Source organism: Polistes fuscatus, unplaced genomic scaffold, assembly GCF_010416935.1.
Source record: "Polistes fuscatus isolate 324 unplaced genomic scaffold, CU_Pfus_HIC Scaffold4, whole genome shotgun sequence".
NCBI classification, from domain to species: domain Eukaryota; kingdom Metazoa; phylum Arthropoda; class Insecta; order Hymenoptera; family Vespidae; genus Polistes; species Polistes fuscatus.
This window is the reverse complement of record NW_025113118.1, coordinates 7800687-7823055: the sequence shown is the minus strand read 5'-3', so window position 1 is coordinate 7823055 and position 22369 is coordinate 7800687. Positions and strand designations below refer to the sequence as shown.

The window sequence follows — 22369 nt, the reverse complement described above, 5'->3', positions numbered from 1 at the left end:
ATGACAAAAAATAATATCGACAAAATATTGTGAAATATATTTCTTAGTGAGGGATAGAAAAGATATTAAAAATAATAGATAAACTATTCTATATTTATTTAAAAATAAATAGAATAGTACATTAGTGGTGATAAATTTCGTAAGTAACTTAATAATGCCGGCTTTCAATGTTGGTGTTAACTACTTCGTCAAACTTACGGATTTGCTATAATATACATTTTCTATATATGGTGCAACATAGACAAATTGTTATTTTAACAAATAAGGTGCATTCTTCTACATACAAGATAATTTTCATGACTACATACTATTTCAAGACAGTGGATTGGTCGGATGTGTTTAGTTACTCATATTCCTTTAGTGTGTATTCATCTAGAAGTTAAATAGAAGACGCTGTTTAATAGTGCATCTAACGTAACCTATAAATCAAGAGAATGAAAATATTTCAAATAAAAAAAATTGAATACATATTTTTTTATCAGGTGATTAAGATTGAAAGATAAGTCTAAATATTTCAATAACGCAGATTTATCTTACGGTTGTACTGATAATTTATTTATTTATTCAATGGGAAGTTTATTAAAATATTTTTTTTGGAATAAATATATGCTGAGGAGAAGAATAATATATAATCATCCAATTCCGGTGATTTAAAACTTGTAAGATTGACAAGATTGATCATTTTAAAAAGTTTAAATGTCATAGAGACAGTTATGGCTTAATGTCAAACATCCTAATAAGATGGTATTTTTTACTTAATGAATTTAAGCAGGCATAAAGTCAATCAAAACATGCCACATCCGTGTGTTGTGTGTGGACGTTCTCGCATGAATCCAAATAATAAAGAAGAAGAATATGTATTTTTTGGATTTCCTGTTAACGATGAGGAACGATGCAGAAAATGGTTAGAATTCTGTTGTCGTGAAGATTTGTACAAGCTTACAAAAAAACAACTTCTGCAAAGAATGGTATGCTCTAAGCACTTTGAACAGAAAGATTTTTTAAATGAATATTATGATAAATTAAATACTACAGCAGTACCATCTATCTACGATCCATTACAGAGTTTGTATAATATTACATGCGTATTGTGTAGACGACTTCGTCGGGATCCACCTGATATAAATTATGACGGAGTCACTTTCCATCATTTTCCAGGAGAAGAATTTCGATGCTTGAAATGGCTTGATTTTGTTGGGGTTGATTCTTATTACAGATTAACGAGGAAAGAAATATTGTTTTGTTATATATGTTCTAAGCATTTTGATCGTTCACAATTTATGCAAGGTTATAAAAGTAGATTAGTGGACAATGCCGTTCCTAATATTCGCAATCCTGATGAAATAGATTCAGCGGAAGAATATATTCTAGAAATGGATACAGAAACAAAAGTGTTCAATTCGATAGAAAAGATTAAGAAATTAGAACCACTTCCACCAGCTGTTCTAGAAAGCCAAGCTTGTGCCGCATGTGGTAGATCTAGATCTGATCCAAGAAATAAAATTGAAAGGTATAAGTTTCATCCGTTTCCGGCTTATGAAATAGGAAGATGTCTAAGATGGTGCCAATTTCTGGGTAGAGAGGATTTATTGAAAATGTCTCCCAATCAAATACGAAAATTAGTATTATGTTCGAAACATTTTCAAACTGGTCAAAGTTTTCATAAGGTTGGTCCTTGCGATGCAGTTCCAACCATAAAGGATGTTTCTTTAATACATTCTGTTAATTCTAATGAAAATATACAAGATGAAGAGATGACAGAAGAAACAAATGAGAATTCTGGTTATATTGCAACTACAAAAGGATTAAGAAAATCAGGATCTTTAACGCCTCTAGTATCTAGTAAAAAACCAAAGATAGATAATAAGCCAACACCGTTAGCAAAAAAACGTGGCAAGTGTAGAAGACCAACAGTAATTAACATTCCAAAGCCTGATCCCAACAACATAGAAAATCTAATGGTAAAGAAACTACCTTTGCCTCCTACTCCAAATTGGAAATTTCAATATGCGGATCAATATCAACCAATAACAATAACAAACAATATTACATCTAATATCACTAACACTATTCCTAGTAATATAAAAAAAGTTATTTTACCTTTTACTGGTGACTTGTCTAGTTTGGGTAATCCAATACCAGTGCATAGTTTATCAAGCATTCCTCCTGGTTTCTTAATCAAAATCGATCTTCCCGAGCAAGAGAAACAAAAGCCTATAAAAACAAGTAGAAGGCAGAGTAAGAAAAATTTTCAAATGAAACTGAAAAATGGTCAAGTAATTGCTACTTTACCAATAATTAAAGATGAACCAACTTCAGATAAAAATCTTATCGAATTGCTATCGGATTCTCCAGAACCTATGGTAAGTACATATAAGACATTAGAATTAGACGAACAAGATGAAGATCAAGAACAAGACCAACAGCTAGATCAAGACGATCAAGACGATCAAGATGATAAGGATGAAGAAATCATGCTACCACATGATTTTGAAGTATTAGAAGATGATCCGGATTCTATCAATATTAAAGAAGATGACTTTTTTGAAAATTTTGAGGAGGTTGAAACATTACCTGTCAAACCTCAGAAGAGAATTCGCAATCGAAACAGAAGATTAACTATGAGAAGAACTATTTTTCCTATACAAAGTGAGGTTAAATATTTTCTTCGTAAAGTTGCTCCTCACATACATAAACTTCCTACGAAAGCGAGAGCACAGATTAAACTTTCTATTGTTAATATGGTGATCGATCACTTATAAGCTTTATAATTCATAATACTATTTTTTAAAGAAAAAACCATTGTACATGATATATATATAAAGTTTAAGACATTTTTCTTATAACAAGAGAATAATTAACAATAAGTTTGTAATTAACAAGATGGGTAGATATTTATAGTTATTAAGATATTGACAGCTATGTCAATATAATTTATGAAATCTTATTTTTATGCAATTGTAAAGACTTAGTTACTAATGTTATTAAGTGTTTAAAAAATTTAGAAGATTTAGGTAGAGTAAACAATTTTTATCTATTGAACACTATAACATTTTTCTAACAAAAGAAGAAAATTAAAGTTGAAATTATTTTACTTTTAAATTTGTTGCCATTGAAATCATGTTATAATTCTTAGAAAATAATACAAAAGCTGCGTTTAATCTAAAGCTCTAAATTTTTATCATACAAATATATAATTCTAAGCTTTTTATTAATAATAATTAAATTCTATTACGTTAATTTTTAAAATATAAAAATATGGAATGCAAGTTATATTTATGTAAAAATAATCCTCAGTTATAAATTGTAGTACTAATAAAATTAATAAATTCCTTAAAGGGTGATACTCTTATTCTATGATAAATGACATATTAAACAAATGTTTTTCTTGTAATAAAAAAAAAAACAATTACTTGAAACTTAACAAAATGATATGTTATTTTTATTTTATAAACTTAAATTTTGAAAGTGAATATTTTAGAAAGTTAATAAAAAAGAATAAAATGAAATATTATAGATATTGTAAACAAACAACTCGTTATTAATCTTTATTGACTGCGCTTTTTAAATATTTAATAAGGAAAATAGTTAGTAGTAAGAATATACTGTTCTGCCCAAACAGAGAAACATCCTTTCAATCTACCGAAGTTTGTCTCTGGTTCATCAGTCATTTTTACTGGAGTGAAGCAAGAATCTGTTCCCCAGTTGATGTCTTTTTGCTTCATTATTCTACCTTTATGAGGAAGCATGTCAGTTAAAGTTGATAACTCTGCAGATTGAGTATTCAATCCTGCAGTATGCAGATAACTAAAGTTAGGACGTAATTCTCTAAAAAAAAAACAATACATGTTTATGATTTAAACTTCGGAGTTGTTTTAAACAAGAAAAACAATTTTGAATTCTAACTTTGGCGATATAAGATCCAACGATACTGGTTTCCACATTTTATCTATATTCGATGCATTAATCTCATCAAATTTACATTGAGTACAATGAAGAATTGGTTTGTTAAATTCTTGGTTCGATTGTAAATTATTTTTAATCCAAAAAATTGGAGCCGAAACAATGGGATCTAGTATATTGTATAGTATTTCATATAAATCACACATTTATTTATTATTTTAATATAAAAGAAAATAATTTACCTATTTCAAATTTAGGTATCGTAGGCTTTAGCATTCCAACAGTATATAATTGAAAATTTTTAACAATTTCTGAATATCTAGGACAACTGCAGACTATGCCAAGAGGCTGTTTTAAAGATGCTTCGTGCAAAATCATTTTATGTTCGCAAATTGAGATATACAATTTCTTCAAATATATGAAAGCAAGTATATGTGAGAAAGAATAATTATTTTATTGTATCCAGTAATTAGAAATGTATATATAAGCATATTATACAATACATTTATTAAATAGTTGAGAAGGTTTAGTTGATTACAGCCTTAATTAGGTTTTAATTTACAATACTGATATAAATACAATATTTACAAATAACCGGAAAGCATAATTTCAAATGAAAGTTCATTCTGTGATAGTCATCTGATTATACAAGATGATTTATAAATATCTATGTTCGTGATTAATTTCATGAGTGAATTATAGAGTAGTACTTGCTCGTATAATTATTGTTACATTATTAAGATTATTGCTAGTTTCAACATATTGTTTCAGCTTATTTGATAAAGTTTATTGTTTAATTACAAGGAATATACTAGCGTAGTATTTTTCTATTATACATTATTAAAATAAATTAGTATAAGTGGTGTCAATTTCAAAGCCAGCTTTTCAATTTATTCTTTAACATAGATAGTGAATATTTGGTAAAATATAACTCATAACAAAAATATAAAGATTTTTTTAAGTATGCATATAAAACTTGTATTAAAATAATATTGTTTAAAAAATTGCATATGCTTAGAATTTTTATAGTTAGTTTGAATCGTATTGTGTTCTGTAAAAAAAAGAAAAAAGAATGTGTACACATTAAGATGCTATCTATTTTAATTCTTCTAAAAATTGCAATTTTAAAAGGTGTCAAATATTTATGATTTTACCAACACAAATAATTTATGTATTAAGACTAACTGCGTAAACTCTGTAATCTATTTTTCATTTCTTCGAGTTCTTTATCGTCATCGACATTTTCTGTATCTACATCTACAGACGTAGATGGAACGACACCAGGAGTTTCCGTAACAACGGCAGGAGCTGTTCCAAGTTGTCCTGCGGTAACTTCCCATAAAATCTAAAACAACAAAATCATTGTTTTTTTATATCTAGTATATTTAAATTTATATAAAGTGTAAGCGCGCTTAATTACTTTATCGACTTCTTCATCAGCTTCATCTTCCATATCTTCAGATTCTTCTATAGAATCCATGGTCTCATCTAACATCTCTTCGATAATACCAGCTTTCATCATTTCTTTGGATAATTCCCTCATAGTGGCTGCGACTTCAGGTACTCTCACTAACGATTGCATGGCCTGCATAACTTCTGTCGACTTAGAAACGGAACCTGCAACTCTTATTGTTGCTAATTGATTTTTCATTTGTAAAGAGACAGAATTTAAATGAGCTTTCGACGTATACAGTTTGTTACATGCCTTGCGGGCATGTACAATTTCTTTAGCAAGAATTTTACACACATCTTTGTCGTTCTTTTTAGCAGCTTCTTTTAAGGAACGCTTTACCTTCTCTTCTTCTCTTTGAATTGCTATACGTAAACATGATATATATACATATATAGATAAAAGATATTAAAAATGAATAGTTATTTAATCGTCAATAATATGACTCACCTCTAACTTGTCTGTCTAAATTGTAACCTTCTTTTCTTAATTTATGGGTCCATTCATGGACCTGGAATAAAACGTTAATAAAATATGTAATTGAAAGTAGTGATAGAAATATATTTTGTTAGATTTTAGTCCTAACCATTTCTTTTGGATCTTTTTCTTGGGTTCTACCAAATAAACCCATCTTATAATAACTTTAATGTAGTTGTCAAATTTCGTTTAGACACGCGACCTTGCATATATTGTGCTAAATATAATTTTAAATGTCTTCGTCACACTGTCAAGAAATGTATAGTGCGTTTAGTATAAATGTTGCTTACCTGTTCATATCACTCTCTGCATTACCAACAATCGAATTGTAGCGCTGGCGTAGCCATTACGATATTCTTGTACTTTTTTTAGTTTTTAAATGTGTATAGATCGTGGAGTAAGACAACAAATTATTAATTCATTGATCAAATATAGATAATTATAAGATTTTGTAAGTATAAATTTTGTGAATATTATTGCCATACAATGAGGAAGAATATCGTGGACACTGCAATCTGATTGATTATTAATTTATCAAGGTATTGTACTTATTTATATTTTATATTTAATGTAATTTTAAATAGGTTATATAAAAAGAAAAATAGATAAAAAAATGCTATAAAACAGGGATTTTCAAAGTGACCCTATGAGAGTTCACAGAAATTGCAGCAAAATTGAAAAATTTCTAAATGTATATAGTGACTGAAAATTAATTAAAACTAGTTTGATAAAGTTTGAGAAAACTCGTTGTAAAATAATTTATGAAGGAATAAGGTCGTTGTATTTAGTATTATATATTTTTATTTTATTATTCTTTTATATATCTTAAAAAAGAATAGAAAAGGAACATGTATAATTTATTTACATTACATTTTTATCGACGACAATGTTTTTATTCATTCGACAAATAACGTTCTTAACCAATTTACTAAACTTTTAAGTACGTCTGTACCTTTGTTTGAATTTTGTTTTATGGCGCGTTGTTGTCTAAAAGGTTCACGATTTTTTTGCATTTTTTTAATAAATTTCATTCTCCGAAAAACGGGATTATTTTTTGTACGTTCTTCATTTTCATCTTTATAAATATATTCTGTTTCTTTTAAGTTATCATCATCTTCTATAATTTCGTTCGATCGCTCGAGTAATTTTTTTTTTAATCGAACATCCACGTTATTTTTATCGTTTTTATTGATACATTTCAATTGATTAGGCATATCATTTTCTTTCTCCATGTCGTCAAGATTTAATCTTAAATTATATGTTTTAGCAAAAGCTACTACAGGTAACATTAAAATTTCTACATTATTATTATCATCCAAATCGTCCAATTTTGTATTGAATGTCGTAGATCTCAGAATTCGTTGTTTCGATGATCTCGATTTAATTATCGCAGATTTTCGATCAGAAATTTGATTATTTCGATTATTCAAAGCGTAATCATTATCGTTGTTAATTTCTGTCGTACTTCTTTTTATCAAACGTATGTTTCCTTCGATCGGTACGTAACAGGGACAATTTTTCTGTAAAACGTTTTCGCAAATCTTTTTTGAGATCAACAAAACGTACGAGCCATCTTTCAATTTTTTAATTTCCAATGGAAAGTTCACATTTTCATTCACGTAATACATCTCCGAATTCTGCAATTTCGACAAATCTTGTTTTCCCTCATCGATTTCATTCATTTGATTTTGATTCATTTTGTTCTCATAAGTGACATTTTCCTCGGAATTGGAATCTCGATGAATGAAATTTTTGTAAGTCGTAGAATCGTCATCGTTCCTCTCATTTACATCTTCTTGACTTTCTCTCTTTTCCGAGCTATTCGCGATATCATCTTTGGAAACTATGGGATTTCTTTCGAAAGAAGCATCCGTTGACCCGTAATAGTCAATTGTTGTTTGAGCTCCTTTGTTAAAGTTAGTAACAATTTGTCGTGTATCGGCGTTATTCTCTATTTTACAAAGAGGACATTTCTTTTTATCTTGGAGGGATCCTCCTATGTTCGCCGAAGTGGTTTCTCGAATTCTAGGATTACTAACTCCGACAAAGGAATTTTGTGGTAACCTAAGTACTTCCGATTCATTAGTCTCCTCTTTATTGCTACTACTTTCATTCGATTGTTCTTCTGGCTTGGATATTCCAGGAATTTCTTCATTTATGTTAGCAACATTTCTCATAGATGTTGTTTCAAAAACACGAGTTGATTCTTCTCTACTCTTCTGATCTTCTTCAACATTTTCCCCATAAAATTCAGTACTGGAAACGTAGCTATCTCGAATATCATTCGAATAATTATTTGTTTGTATTTCGTTTACATCCGTAGTCGAAAGTTCTTTATTCGTTTTGAAATCCTCATAATAAAACTCGGTTAATAAATTATCAGTCGTACTTTCGAAACTTTCCAATTGATTATCATCTTTTGTGGATATTGCGATCTCTGTCGTTGTTTCGTAATTATTTGTAGTTTCATTATCTTGTAAAACGCTTCCTAAAATATCTCGAATCGCGTTCTCATCTATTTTCGTACCGTCAGCGTTTTCTAGTTGATGTTTTGCAGTTTGAATGATTATATTTTGCACGGTACTGTGTCTAGCTGATTCAAGACCAATCATAGGATGATAAATGAGACTTTTTAAATGATCGCGTAATCTTCGAGAAATGTCATGATTTTCTTTTTGTTCAGACGATGTAAGTGGAAGAAGAGTAACCAAGTTGGTCGTCCAATGTCCCGAATGAAATTGATGTTCCTCGACGGTCATTGGTGGAAGTTCCGATTGCATATTTGGCAAAAGATGTAATGTATTTCTAAGAGTTTCTCTAATCACGTTGCTAGCTCCTTCACCGTGCAAAGCATTTCTAGGTATTCCAAAATTTGTTGATAAGTGATCTTTCACCTTCTTAATGATAACGTTCTCGATTGGCGTTAAAGATAAGAGAGATCGCAAACGCGGGATTCCAACAATTTCTGGAGATAGTTCTACTTTATCGGACGTTTTATTAAAATCCTTAAGATCTTCAGGATTTATATCCTTCGAACTGAAATGATTTATGACCGTTTTAATCGAATTTACGAGCTGTTTATTGTCGCAGAACGGTAAATGGTGCGTCGTAGATTCAACGTCATCGTTCGAAGTCTTTTCAAGAACACTAATCTCGTTATCGATGTCTGAATGATCTTCGATAATCGTGACTGGATTTAAGGTGGTATCGAAGTTTTCGGATAATTTCATGAACTCTACTTCGTTAGGATTATTAGTTTCGCCATGAGTTACTTTTTCAATTGTAATTTCTGTTGTTGTTGCTTCTTCGCTCGAAGTTAAGTATTGCTGATTGTTAGTTTGAAGTTTTAACTCGTTTGTCGTAGGTAGTCTAGTAGAAACTGTAAAATCATCGATAGTTGATTCTTCTTCAGTTTCCGAAGATTCTATCGGTGAAGTGATAACGTTTGACGAAGCATACCGATTTGAAATATCTGTCGGATAATCATCCGACATTGTGTTTTCTAAAAATAAATCGATCGTGGTCTGCTCTGATTTTTCCGTGCTCGTAAACGAAGACGAATCATGCGTGTCGTATTTTAAAGTTCCTTTATTTTCTGGATCATTATCTTCGTCTTCTTGATTTTTGTCAAACAACGAATGTTCTGTTCTTAACGCATCGTCGTTATATTCCGTAGTTGTTTCATCTGTATTTAAAGTATTTCCTATAATCGAATCGATTGGAATTGAATTCTCGATTGAATTCGAGTAGCTTTTAGTTGGTAAAACATCTTGCGAATTAGTTTGATCGTCCGTTATCTCTGGAATGTTTGTAGTTTGTACATTCGGTGAATCGTTAATTAAATTCGTCGTACTGTCCTTGGATAAATTATAATCGTAAGCAGATGGGCTGCTATCTGTATTACTTTCATTAGTTACGTCATAATCGATTAGAAGAGAAGTAAGAGTCGTGGATAATTGATTTTCTTCTGTAGAATTTTGTGTTGCTGGAAGAAGAGAAATTTCAGTGGAATCCATAGTCGAATATTCTGGAGTTTTCGAATCATTATAGTCTTCGCCCGAAGTATAATACGTCGTTGATTGTTTTATGAATGAATCGTCGTTCAAAGTTCGATAATTATCGGTTATGACATAATTCGAAGTTTCGGATATAATATCCGATGTAGTAAAATCGTAATAACCTTTGTTATAATTTTCAGTCGATAATTCCGTAGATGTTCGATCACCATCAAGTCCATTTTCTGTCATCGTATTGTCAACGTAATCGTAATAATCATCATTATTATTGTATGTAATCGATTGTTCGGTAGTCGACGTATCGTAGTAATTAAGAATCGATCCGACCTTTCCCTCTTTTTCGTTGTTATTTTTATTGAAAGATTTGCAAGCCGTTGCAGCAGCGAGCATGCATACTTTGCGACCGTACAATTCTATACATTCTAACATATTTGCATCGAACGAATCCTCATCGATTTCTTTCTCCGAATTTAGGTCACTCTCTTCGTGGTCAGGATAATTCATGGTCGTCGAGAAATCATTGTTTCTCTTTTCTTCTTTAGGAATCAACGTACTCAATTTTTCATGCATTTCAGATGGATTCTTTGTCGCAACGGTACGTTGCTTAACCGGTGTTTGTTGATTGTTAATCGAGTTTTGTTGATATTGTTGAGAAATCGGAGTATTCATGCCGATCGGAGGTTCAACTTGTTCGTAAGTGACTCGAAAAGGTACGGTTAAAGGATAAACATGAGGTGGTATTCCATGAACGATCGGTAAATACTGCATCTGCTCGTAATTTCCATAATTCGAATTTAATTCGCGAGGAATTGTTCCACGTAATTTCGATAAACGTGACGGAATTTTCGATAATTTATAATTATTTGAATTCATTTCTCGATATTTATCTCTTTTCGATTTATTTTTTATTAATGAACGAGAGGCAAGCAATTTAGTTTTCGATTGACAATCCTGACAATCCTCCTTTCGACAATAACATACTAATTTTTGCGAATTTTCGTGGAATTTTTTGTCGAATGGATTAATCTCCTTTAAATTGGTATCGGGATTTTGTTCGAACGATTCCGCGAATTCGTAATCGTTGTTTTTCTCGGTCGAGTCTTTTTGTTTGTGTCTTTTACGAATTTCTTTTAACAAACTAAAACCTACGTACGGTTCTCTTGTTTTTTCACCTTTTACAGTTTTATCCTTGTATTTTTTACTTAATGGTATATTCGTTGTAGTACAAAGTGTCGATTGGCAAAGCTTTATTGCTCCATTCCGAGGGCTTTTCTCTGTTATTTTGTTATCGAAATTTTCGCGTTCCTCTTTAATCGGTACTACAGATCCGAAGGATCTTTTAGTTCTTACAAATTGCGTATCTTCGTTTATCGTTCTCTCATTCGAAGAATAGTCATCGGTGCTCGATAATCTGTGTTAAACAAAAAAAAAAGCAAAAATGTAATATTAAATAATTTATCGAATGCATCGATGTTTTAATTTTGTCAAATATTCGTCGTATTTTTAATTCTCAAGGTAACTGACGTTTGTAAATTGCAGTAATTCCAATCCATTAACACACTTTTAACTAAAATGTCTCGTTGAAACAATTAATGACTATATTTAAATAAACAAAAACTTACTCCCTTTGGTTGCCATCGTTGTCTAACTGTTTCGAACTAATAATAGCGATAGCACACATTAAATAAATAATTATTATTTTATACATTTTCATGAAATTGTTTTTTCCTTTTATATATTTCGTTGCACTGCAATATTCGTAACGTTTATTTGATTTAATTTTTACGTGTTACCGTTATATCTTCACACGTTTTGCATTGAACTGGTTGAGATACACGCGATCACTATCTACTTTAACGATGCGATGCTTTTTTAAAAGCAATTTTACGATGAAGGTTTCGTATATCTGCAATCGTTGCATAATTATGCAACCGAAGTGCTTGATTAATAGTATTACGAAATATAAATTCACGTCATTTTACGACGGGCTGATTACGATTGTTTCAAGTAAGATGAAATTTTCTGATTATTTTCATGAATTATTATGCTCTTCGATTTTAACAATCTTTAAATGCAATAACAATGTGTAAACTATATTGATCGTTAATTACCTTTCTGTCTTCAATACTTTATAAATCAGATCAATTTATTTGAAACCGTAATACGAAATAATTAAACGAAGTAACGGCATTCCTTTTTTTTTTTTTTTTTTTTTTTTTGGTATTAAAATAAATATTACCTCTCGACTTTAATTACGATTTAAATTAATTGCAGCCGCAGATACGCGTATATATTAAAGTTGAATTTAAAAAGGGGTCGTAATAATTATTTTAAAATATTATTTATAGATATCATATATTTATTTCAACACTCTGTGTTTTTTTTTCTCTTATTTTGTATACTTAAATTTATATAAACATGCGTATATAGTTTATTACAAATTCAATATTCTTGATTAATTGTAAGTATTAACGAGCTAATGTTGCACGATTTGTATTGAAAAAATAAAAATGATATAAATATTATAATAAATATGAAATATGAGATGTGCCATTTATATAAAATTTATAATTTTTCATTAAATATACGAGTAAAGCCAAACAAAAAAGCGAATAATTTCTCCAGGTTCGTTATCATCGTTTGGAAAATATTTTCGGTGCTCATAGACGAAGAAGTCGCACTTTGGAAAATGTTATTTTTATCATCTTTCGGTAAAGTCCCGTTAAACTTTTTATCGATGCTTTCCGTGAATTCTTCCAAGGACTCCGTTAGGTTCTGCGCTTTATCAAATCCCTCAGTTATCATTTCTTGTAATTTGGGAATAGCCCCTCGAAGAAACGATGATTTATTACTACCATTCGGTTGATCCCTTCGGCCATTATTTTTCATCACCGAATCGTGCCGTGAAAAATCTTCCAAAAAATTATCTACCGTGTTCTCTTCTTTCGGAATCGATAATGGATTGAATTCCCAAAGTTCTTCAAGTATCTCAGATTTTTTATTCAAATTTTCATGATTTATATCTCTCCATGGTTTATCGTCATTTTCTTTGATGTAATTGTATACGTGTTTTAAATTTAATTTCGAATCGTCACGATTTATCTCGTTGTTCAGTATTTCCGTGTCTAATTCGGTCAAATATTTTTCATACGTTTCATCCTCGTCCACATCGCTGCTAGAAGATTCATTTTCTTCTGGTTTATAGTGTAAAAGTTTATTATCATCCAATAAAAGGTGATCTAAGTTCTCTATAAGATCTATATCGTTGGATAAAGGAATGCTGTTTTTTGGAAGATTCTCTTTAATTCGAAAATTTGGCGCGAAACTTGCGCTTAAAGGTGATCGTAAATTTTTGTTTGGATATTCAGGTGTACTTTCGATAAGATTTGATCCTTTTAATAATTTTGAAAATAATTTTGAATTGTCGAATAACTTATCTGTCATAACATCATCGTTTAAATTCAGATAATTTTGTCGTTTTGATCTTGTCCGTTGATTTTTATCGATGTCTCTTCGAGTACGACGATTTTTAACATTTTCTTGATTTTTCTCGATCTTAGAAATGTCTTCAATTTTCTTGACATTTCCTATCGAACTTGGAATTATTCTAATCGAATAATCTTCCTTTGTTACATTTTCTTCCATCGATTTCGAATCTTCTCTTTCGGAATTCGTAGAATTATTAACAATATCAGATTCTTCCGATTGTTTCTCCACGTTTTTTGGTCTTTTTGTGTCGGAAACATACAAAATTGGTGCATTTCTTTGATCCTGATTACTTTTCAATCTCTTGAAGATCATTTTGTCGAATTTTGGCTTGAGAATTAAATTGTAAAAGTTTGGTCTTGGATCGTCATCGTAGATCAATGATTCCGAGGAATGTTCATGCATTTCTAATTCTGGATAATAAATTTTATAATCGGATGGTCGTAATCTCGATTTTTCTTCCGATTTCATTGTCTCCGCGGATTCGTCGTATATATAACCAATGGGTATTTTTAATGTACGAATCTGTAAAAGAAAAAAATCGATCGATAGATCGACGGTTAAAACGTCAGACATTTATTTATTGCATAATAATTATAATATTAATAATAATAATAATAATAACAACAACATTCTCTTCAAGGAGTCGAATGAAAATTAATTTACCTCAGAGTTTTCCGACAATATCTCTTTCCCTTTACTTTGATAAGCATTCCTTAGCTTTTCGTTAGATTTTCTTTGATACTGAAACATTCGCGGATTTTTCTCCTCCGTAGATTCGACTAAAGCGTAATACCCTTTATCAAAGGCAACTTGATCTTTATCGTATCGTTTACGTTCACCTAAAATATTATATGGGAATCTTAATGATTGAATTAATCTCGATTTAACGTCGAGATCATTTTTAGATTCGATCAATTTTTCTTGGATTCTTTTGTAAGGCCTAATGAAAACGACCAAGGGAATCAATTTTCTTTCATCTTGAATTTTTGATTTGACTTTTTCCAATATATCGTCGACGATCGGTTGGTAAGTTAAAACGTATGGGTTATTTTTTAGCTCGATCATGTCTTCTCCGTCGTCTTCGTTATTTTTTACATTTTTCCATATTTCCCTTTTCAAGTTTACTTTCATCTTATTCTCATTAACGTTTTTTACCTTGATCACGTCTAACATTTTATCCTCGTATTGCTCCGGAATCTTCTTCTCCTCCTCTCTCGGGCTTAATTTTGATCCTATCATCTCCGATAACTCTCTACGTTCTCTGCGATTATGCTGATTTCGTTCTTCTTTTAATTTATGCGTACTCCTCCTTTTATTTTCCTTCACTTTCTTAACGTTTCTTATTTGTTTTTTGATTCTTTTCGAAGATTTTTCTCGTTTGAATGTTGCACCTTTCTCAGTTTCGGTTTCTTCTGTTGACGACGTGCCAGTATCGATCCCGATTTCAGTAGTTTTGGTCTTCTTCTCCGAGATGGATGTAATATTTTGCGAAAGGCTTGGAATAACTTCAAAAGTATCCTTGTTAAAATTAATCTCTTCTTCCGTTTCTTTGGCTTGCCCCGAAGGGCCACGAAAAAATTTCTCTTCTTTCGTTTCGAGTTCATCATCGTGTACATTTAATTCGTCTTCGAGAGTCTCGGATAATTGATTTCTAAGTTCCGTGATCGACGAATCATTGATTTCACGATCATCCATCTGATCGAGTTCCGAATTAATGGATTCCACTAACTGCTTATCTACTTTTTCCAATTGTTCAGTTTCATAATTTTCAATGTTTTCGTTATAAGGTTCTGTAGTTTCTTCGTAATGTTCAGTTTCAGAATTTTCCACGTTTTCATTACTAGATTCTGTAGTTTCTTCGTATCGTTCAGTTTCATAATTTTCTACGTTCTCGTTACCAGATTCTGTAGTTTCTTCGTATTGTTCAGTTTCATAACTTTCTACGTTTTCTTTACCGGATTCTGTAGTTTCTTCGTACCGTTCAGTTTCATAATTTTCTACGTTTTCTTTATCAGATTCTGTAGTTACTTTATAATTTTTGTTTGCACGTCGTTTTAATTTGCAAGGAATGAATTTCGTATCGTCGTTAAATTTTCTGATCACTCTACATTTACAATCCTTCGAATTTGCTTCGTCCTCATCGATCATTTCTTTCTCCAGTATCGTATCCAAGTTTTTTACCTTCCTCTTCGATCTTTTACCTTGTTTCGAATCGGTATAAGTTGGAATGTTCATTGGCACATCGATCGATTTGGAATAATGTAAAACATCAAGATCCGTCATCTTGTCTTCCTCGATAGTCGTAGTCTTGACTCTTCTTCTTCTTCTTCTTCTTCTTCTTCTTTCAGGCAACGTTAATTTAGTTTTACCTAGAGAAGCCACGAAAGAGTCTCCGAGTTTGGATCCTTGAGTCTTTACTCTAAAAGACTCTTCGAGGTTTTCTTGATTGCTTTTGCCTGCTGAAGAGTCTGAATAATAGTTCATTAGCATATTCACGGTATTTCCCTTGATTCGTCTCCCTTCAACGACACCTGAAGCAACGTTTGCGACGGGTTTTGTCTCGGCGTTGTCTTCTTTGTCATTTTCTTGATTTACCCAGTGTTTTTGAATATTCTCACCTTGCCAGATGTTCGTATAATAATCATTAGAATTTTCTTTCATGCCAACATTCGCCGCGCTCGCAGTTTCGAAAATTTCATTCGGCCCATAACCGCGATAATCATTGTCAACGTTTATCCAAGTATTTTCAGGCTCGGTATGATCGATCGTTACAATTTTCCATCCTTTTTCTTCTACTTCTTTTCCCTTCGTATAATCGTAATCCTTGTTTTTTCTCGTAGAGTCATCAATCTGTAAGAGAACGTCAACGTTCGGGAAATTTTTCATCGTATCTTCCTTGGAAAATCCATACAAATTATTCTCATTGTTTTCTCTTTCTTTCATTTTACTCGGCCCAGTCCAAGATCGTTTGCTCCTTCTCGATCTTCGAATTTTTTCCATCGTCTGGCGTTCCTTTGGCTTCCAGGTAGAATCGAAAGGATCGATGGATTCTCTCGTCGACCTTTTTCTCTCGATTCGTGCCAATTTTCTCGGAAAAACTTGTTCGAACTTCTCGTGCTCCTCTTGCATGTCGATTTTCTTCAATTTCCGTTCTTCCCTTTTCGCTAACCTCCGCCATTTCTTATTTTTATTACGTCTAATAGTTTTGTCATAATCGATTAATCGTTTTTTTCGCAATATCTCATTTTCCTTTCTCAATGTTTTCACGATAACATTCTCCTTTTCAACTTTGCGATCCATACAGGAACTTATCTGCAATGATAGAAGATTATTTCGTATTTTATCCGTAAAGATCCTTTTTTTTTCTATGAATTACCTTTTGATCGGGAACTACCCAGAATCCAATTCCACCTGACGATAACTCGATACTCAAACCCTTTTCATTGTTATATATAACTGGTTCCAATAATGGCAATTCCTTATCTTTAAATAAATTCAATGGTTTTCCATTTAAAAGGACAGTTCTGTTAAGCAAGAATATATAAATATATGTTATTTGCATAAAAAGGTAGTAGTCGTAGAAATTCATTTTACGATGAATATTAAGATAATCATCGAATTTAATTAATTATTTACTATTCGCGTTGTGTATTCGGTTAATTGTATGCAATTAATTTAATCGATTAAATTTAATAGTCGATTAATTAAATGCGCGAATAAATGAAACGACGTGTATAATTGAAGTAATCGAACGCGTGCTTTTTTTTTTAAATATAGTTTTTTCGATGAAATTTAACTTACTTCGCGTGCATACGATTTTCCGTATCAAATCCTGGGGTTAAAACGTACTCGTGAAGGTTCTTTATTTCGAAACCCTTAACGTTAGCTCGTATTTTCATTGGATTTAGATTTATACCGAAGATCGTTAAGGCTCCTCTCTGATAAATAGCCGAAGCTTTCGTACATTGTACGTAAAAGTGTACGTGGCTTCCGTTATCCGTTTGTATCCTTGTGTCTAAAATTTCTCTACCTACCAGTTTCTTGTGAAGTACAGATACCCAATAATCCTGTAAGAGGTTACTAACTTTACCACTGTAATAACGTCAATAGTAATCGCTTTTGTAAGTTCGCTAACAAAGCGATCAACTTACTGGAGTTGGTTTCGAGAGATCGACTGGTTGTCTCATTAGAACTTCTATTCCAAGTTTAGCGGTATTTCCTAGTCTGTTGGTCCAAGCAAGAGCACCGACAAATTGATTCTTCCTTGGCTCGGCTTTAGATTCGGCTATCGTCGCGCGCGCATACGAATCAAAGAAAAATCAGCTAATTAATGCTAATTAATTATTACGTTGAAATTTATTTCTTCTATAATATTCGTCAAGAAATGTTTGTTTACCGATCCAAAGCGGTTTTTTCGCAACATCGTGTCCTAGAATCTCGTAGAGATTATTTTTATCCGACATCAATTTATCGTTATCCACGAAAACATCATCTTCGTTTTCAATAATATTAGTAAAATCTCTGCAAGAATATACGAAAAATTTGTATTTAAGTTTCGTTCTGTTATTAATCGAATTTGCGAAGGATTATGCTTACGGATGCCACGTGACAGCCGTGAGGGATTCCTCGGCCTCGGTAAAAAATGTCTCCAGATATTCCCGTTGTTCTTCTGTTTGGTAATCGAGCACATCCGGTCCGGTGATAATGCTATTTGAATATCTCGGAATGGCATTCAATTTATCCCGCAAAATTTGAACGTACCTTCCAACGTCGGTACCACTAAAGTTGCATCTCGTCTGGCACTCTGAAAAAGACAATTCCTCGCTTGACAAATTGCCAGCTCGAGAAATTATCGATCAATGTTCTACTCTCTTACTTACCATATCCCAATTGCCAGCTAGCATTGAAACCCATTCGATCGGTCAAAGAAACGAGATCCATTTGGCTATCATTTCCCATTAATCTTGGCGATATACAGGCAACCACATCGAGCCCGGTCTTTTCGGCCCATTGATTGAGTCGTCTCCAATTATTTTCTATATTTTATGTTTTGTTTTTTTTTAAATCAAATTTATCCCCGTTAATTAGCGAGACCGAACAACGCGTGTCATTATTAATTTTTCATTTTCTTTTTCCTATTTTTCGTTTCTCAATTTGAAATTTGTCAAAATTCAACTCGACGAGCAATAGAGAGAAGAGAATTGTGGATTTTTGGTGATAAGTGTGAGTAGTTCGAGCATGCAGGTTCTATCGGTGGCACCCTCGATCACGTCAGTGCGGATGATAGACGCTTGACTAACGAGTGATCGCCAAAGACTAATGACCGTTCCACGCATGTCCAACGAATTCATTGATAAGTCACGTACGTCAGATACGAATATTTCATTTATCTTCCTGCACGGAAAGATACTATTTTCCTTTTCCCCCCTATACCTCCCTTCTCTTCGTTTTTACAAAAGTGCAAATGCTCGCACTCCGATGCTGAGTTACCTCTTTATTCGTTACTTCTAATTAAAAGAACTTTCCAACTTTGGCTTGCTAATAGACTTCGTAATTTATTGTCTCGACATAATTCTAACGAACTTTTTTATTTTTTACCGATTTCTCGAAGATTTCTTTCAAATGAATTATTTGCGATACGAGTGCGTGAAAAGGTAGTCGTCGTCGTCGTCGTCGTCATACGTTTTGTTTCTCATTTCGATTCCCTACGGCTCGAATGAAATTTTCGACCATAATTCTACCCACGTTTAGGTTCCCCGAACTCTTGTTTGCTTATCCGAAAGTTAAATAGTTATCAGTTAGAGTTGGTGAGGCAAATTTTAGGGTCTGATTACTGTAACTAGGTCTACTGTTTAAACTTGAATACTGGTTACGTTTAATAATACGTCGATTTTATTCCGCACCGTGATCTAACCGTTCTAATTTCAAACTAAAGAAAGCTCCGATTTTTTTTTTTTTTTGCTGTTTTGAGAAGAAAGTATACCCGGAAGTGCAATGATTCAGCATCGTTTGCAACGGAGTCTTGACAATTAAGAGTTATCCCCTAGCGATCGTGAGATTAGAGCGAGAGTTAAGTCGGGTTGGATGGAAACGGTTACGAGCGGAGATATAGTCGAGTCTAGGTAGCTTTCTGTTCTATCTTAAATCCCAAATCGTTCTGCGGATTCACATCCGCAATAATGGAAGATTGAATGACGAAGAAGTATATCTATTCACTTTGATTTCGTTTCTAAGTGAAATGTTTCAAATTAGTTTTTATGAAGCCCCAATTATAGGCAACTTTTTCATACGGATGCGTAAAAATGTATTGCATACTTTTAGGGGTTAACAAAAAACAAATTTTCTATATACTTTACTGATCAATACGATATTATTTATCCCTTTGCATTCGAGGACTTTGTTTTCATTTTTTACAGCTATCTTGAAATGATATTGTATGACTTCTTTTATAAATTTAATTTTACTTAATCGTACAAACTAACGGATATATAAGGATAGAATATTTCAATATTAATTACCGTGTATTACATTTCAAGATCGTTATAGGAGGTGTTCTTGGTAAATATAATGAAAAATAGTATAAGCGAATTTATATTGCGCTAACGAGAGAATAGTAAAACAGAAGAGAAAGAGCTTAGTAAGTACGGGTGGTGGTTGGTGGTGGTGGTGGTGGTGGTGGTATCGAGTATACGTTGAGCGAATTTCTCCTCTCGTGAATATAATTAGAATAGACAGGCACGGTGTGTTGGAATCAAAGGAAAATCCACCTTTAATTCTCTTTCTCTCTCCCTATTTCCCTTTCTCTTTTGAGTAACGTATTCGATTCTCGGTATGAAAAGTACAGAAAGCTCGTAGTTTCCTCTTCGTCATAGAATGCACATTCATGTTCGTGTTTATCGCTTTTCTGAGTCTACGTATGGAAGCATCGTGCATTGTTTAGTCGGTGAATCCACCTGTAACGGCACATCGCACGCGAAATTGCCCGAGGAAAATACATAAACGATCGTGGATTAACCCTTTGCACTCGAGGCATTTCTCGCTTTCGCGAACCACCAACTCGAGACGATTACGGCTAAATTAGGGAAACATTTTACAAATATTTTCAAGTCATTTATAGACAAACAAACGTATACGAATAATAACAAATTTCATCAATTCATTTATATTTTTATATCGAAAACAACAAAATTTGATAAATATTAAATTCAGTAATTAGTTTTCGCGTGATATTTCGCCGCAACGAGTGCAAAGGGTTAAATTGTCGATAAATGTCGAGTTAATTCCCAAGATTGGATATACTGATAAGTAATGTACGTCATATCGAAACGAGGGCTCGTTTGCGAATGTGCACCAGCGAAACGCACAGGCGCTAGCGCAGACGCATGCGTATCAGCGAAATGTTTAAGCGCAGTCGCAGACGCATGTGCATCAGCGAAATGCCCAAACGCTTGCGCACCAGCGAAAGGCGCAGACGCAGACGCTTCATCGAAATGCGCACGCATTTTTCCCACTCTTCTGGGCCCGTTATCGCGGATGCGCGTTCTTTTCTTCGGCTGGACGCCCACGGGGACGGATCTTAAGCAGGGAATCGTCGAAGAATCTCATTTATTTCCCCATACAGAAGCCGGCAAAACAGAGGGAGAGGGGACACGCATCCAACCAACGATTGGACACCATTCGTTATTGTATTTGATTTAACATGCAACATTTTTTGCCGCAAGCTTTTTCTCTGCCGAGCCGATAAAATATTTATTATTTTAATTTAACCTTTATCTTTTTCTCATCTCACTAGTTTATTACAATCACCATAGGGCTTCACGTTGGAGGAATCTACGTACATTTCATATACTTTACAATTATAATTATTAATCAATATTAAAATGATAGAATTAAATTAATTATTATTTGTATTTATTAATCGTAAAAAATATAACGTTCATTAAAAACCAGTCGTTTGATAGGTTAGAGCAGCACGTTGAATGTGATAATTGCAACCGTTTACCGACCATTGTTTATCTTTCCGAATGCACAGAGGAAGAGGAACGAGATTACAAAGAATCACGGAGGAAGAGAGAAAAAGAATATGTTTTACGTGATATTTTCAAGTTAAAAATGACCATGCCACGATAGTTATATTTTATATTTGAAATACTTACCTGAAAACACGTTGTCCGTGTTGTTGCGATCGTCGAGTAGATACGAGTTACTTTGAGGCCCACCGAGTCGAAGATAGGCGGGACTTAAGGCCTTAGCCATTCGAATACTTCTCTCGTAATTCCTACAAAATAGATATCGTTCGAAGGATGCTATTTATGTATTTTAAACAATTCCTACGGTCTCTCTGTCTCGAACAAATATAAAATTTACGTTAGTTATCTGCCCCCCCCCTGTCCCAGCTTCTCCCGAATCGAGTCACGAAATTTCATCGAAAACATTCGCATACGTTCGATTTCATTTTCGAATCCCCGATTCAAATTGAATCGCGTTCTCGTTTAAAACTCCACACGACGAGAGAGAGAGAGAGAGAGAGATGCTCGCGTTTCATTCCAATTTCGTTGAGATTCTCTCGTTTCTCTGCGCAACCAACATCATCCCCAACGTTGATACGTCGTTATTGCATTTTATCGTTGACGTAAGTTCCAACGTTCTTCTATTTCTCTCTCTCTCTCTCTCTTCTTTCCAATCGAATTTTTTCGAATTTGTCAATTTCAATCGTCGCTAATATTATCCCGTCCTGTTTTTTTCCAGATTGGATTTATTATTCGCGCATGTATCGTTTCGTTTTACGAATCGTAACTAAACGTTTTTTTTTTTTTTTAAATTCTTTCTCTATAATATGCTTTGATATTTCCTATAAAATTTAGTTCAATGGTAACAAGATACATTGGCAATCGATCGAATAGCGTTTATATTTATTTTTTTTTGATCGTTAAACGTTTGACAGTATATTCAACAAATTATATCAAATTCATACTCACGCTGAAACATCTTCGGACTTAAGTATGACTAGAGGATCGATAGCAAGGCTTAAAAA

The 22369-nt window shown here is 32.7% G+C and overlaps 4 protein-coding genes across 5 annotated transcripts; 1 reads left to right on the top strand and 3 right to left on the bottom strand.

The window, feature by feature from the left end:
* Positions 1-39: 39 nt before the first annotated feature.
* LOC122521459 lies at positions 40-3338 on the top strand. 2 transcript variants are annotated; one of them, XM_043642219.1, is made up of 2 exons: positions 40-968; positions 1065-3338. In XM_043642219.1, exons 1-2 carry the CDS (start codon positions 759-761, stop codon positions 2760-2762), a joined length of 1908 nt encoding a protein of 635 aa, XP_043498154.1. In that variant the 5' UTR covers positions 40-758; the 3' UTR covers positions 2763-3338. The 2 variants fall into 2 exon arrangements, with proteins under 2 accessions (XP_043498154.1, XP_043498153.1); XM_043642218.1 differs by having other exon boundaries at positions 40-3338.
* Positions 3339-4387: 1049 nt separating this feature from the next.
* On the bottom strand, positions 4388-6127 carry LOC122521456 (charged multivesicular body protein 3). The gene is made up of 4 exons (XM_043642215.1): positions 5940-6127; positions 5804-5864; positions 5324-5718; positions 4388-5248 (listed from the first exon to the last, which is right to left on the bottom strand). The coding sequence occupies exons 1-4, from the start codon at positions 5982-5984 to the stop codon at positions 5084-5086; spliced, it is 666 nt and encodes a 221-aa protein (XP_043498150.1). The 5' UTR covers positions 5985-6127; the 3' UTR covers positions 4388-5083.
* A 587-nt stretch (positions 6128-6714) lies between these two features.
* On the bottom strand, positions 6715-12034 carry LOC122521455 (putative uncharacterized protein DDB_G0282133). Its single transcript, XM_043642214.1, has one exon. It carries the CDS (start codon positions 10717-10719, stop codon positions 6727-6729), a length of 3993 nt encoding a protein of 1330 aa, XP_043498149.1. The 5' UTR covers positions 10720-12034; the 3' UTR covers positions 6715-6726.
* A 222-nt stretch (positions 12035-12256) lies between these two features.
* LOC122521203 lies at positions 12257-22003 on the bottom strand. The gene is made up of 9 exons (XM_043641728.1): positions 21492-22003; positions 18216-18371; positions 17932-18139; positions 17732-17856; positions 17487-17620; positions 17137-17402; positions 16712-16859; positions 13999-16647; positions 12257-13857 (listed from the first exon to the last, which is right to left on the bottom strand). Exons 1-9 carry the CDS (start codon positions 21589-21591, stop codon positions 12412-12414), a joined length of 5232 nt encoding a protein of 1743 aa, XP_043497663.1. The 5' UTR covers positions 21592-22003; the 3' UTR covers positions 12257-12411.
* Between the last annotated feature and the right edge of the window lie 366 nt (positions 22004-22369).

Excerpts from the sequence above, each read along its gene's own strand:
- LOC122521459 (XM_043642218.1), top strand. The coding sequence starts at position 759 with ATGAATTTAAGCAGGCATAAAGTCAATCAAAACATGCCACATCCGTGT.
- LOC122521456 (XM_043642215.1), bottom strand. The coding sequence starts at position 5,984 with ATGGGTTTATTTGGTAGAACCCAAGAAAAAGATCCAAAAGAAATG. Across the intron at positions 5,865-5,939 it reads AAAAAGATCCAAAAGAAATG|GTCCATGAATGGACCCATAA; the intron begins GTTAGGACTAAA and ends GTTTTATTCCAG. Across the intron at positions 5,249-5,323 it reads CTGATGAAGAAGTCGATAAA|ATTTTATGGGAAGTTACCGC; the intron begins GTAATTAAGCGC and ends TTGTTGTTTTAG.
- LOC122521203 (XM_043641728.1), bottom strand. The coding sequence starts at position 21,591 with ATGGCTAAGGCCTTAAGTCCCGCCTATCTTCGACTCGGTGGGCCTCAA. Across the intron at positions 17,857-17,931 it reads ACGGCTGTCACGTGGCATCC|AGATTTTACTAATATTATTG; the intron begins GTAAGCATAATC and ends ATATTCTTGCAG. Across the intron at positions 16,860-17,136 it reads GAAAATCGTATGCACGCGAA|AACTGTCCTTTTAAATGGAA; the intron begins GTAAGTTAAATT and ends CTTGCTTAACAG.
- LOC122521455 (XM_043642214.1), bottom strand. The coding sequence starts at position 10,719 with ATGAATTCAAATAATTATAAATTATCGAAAATTCCGTCACGTTTATCG.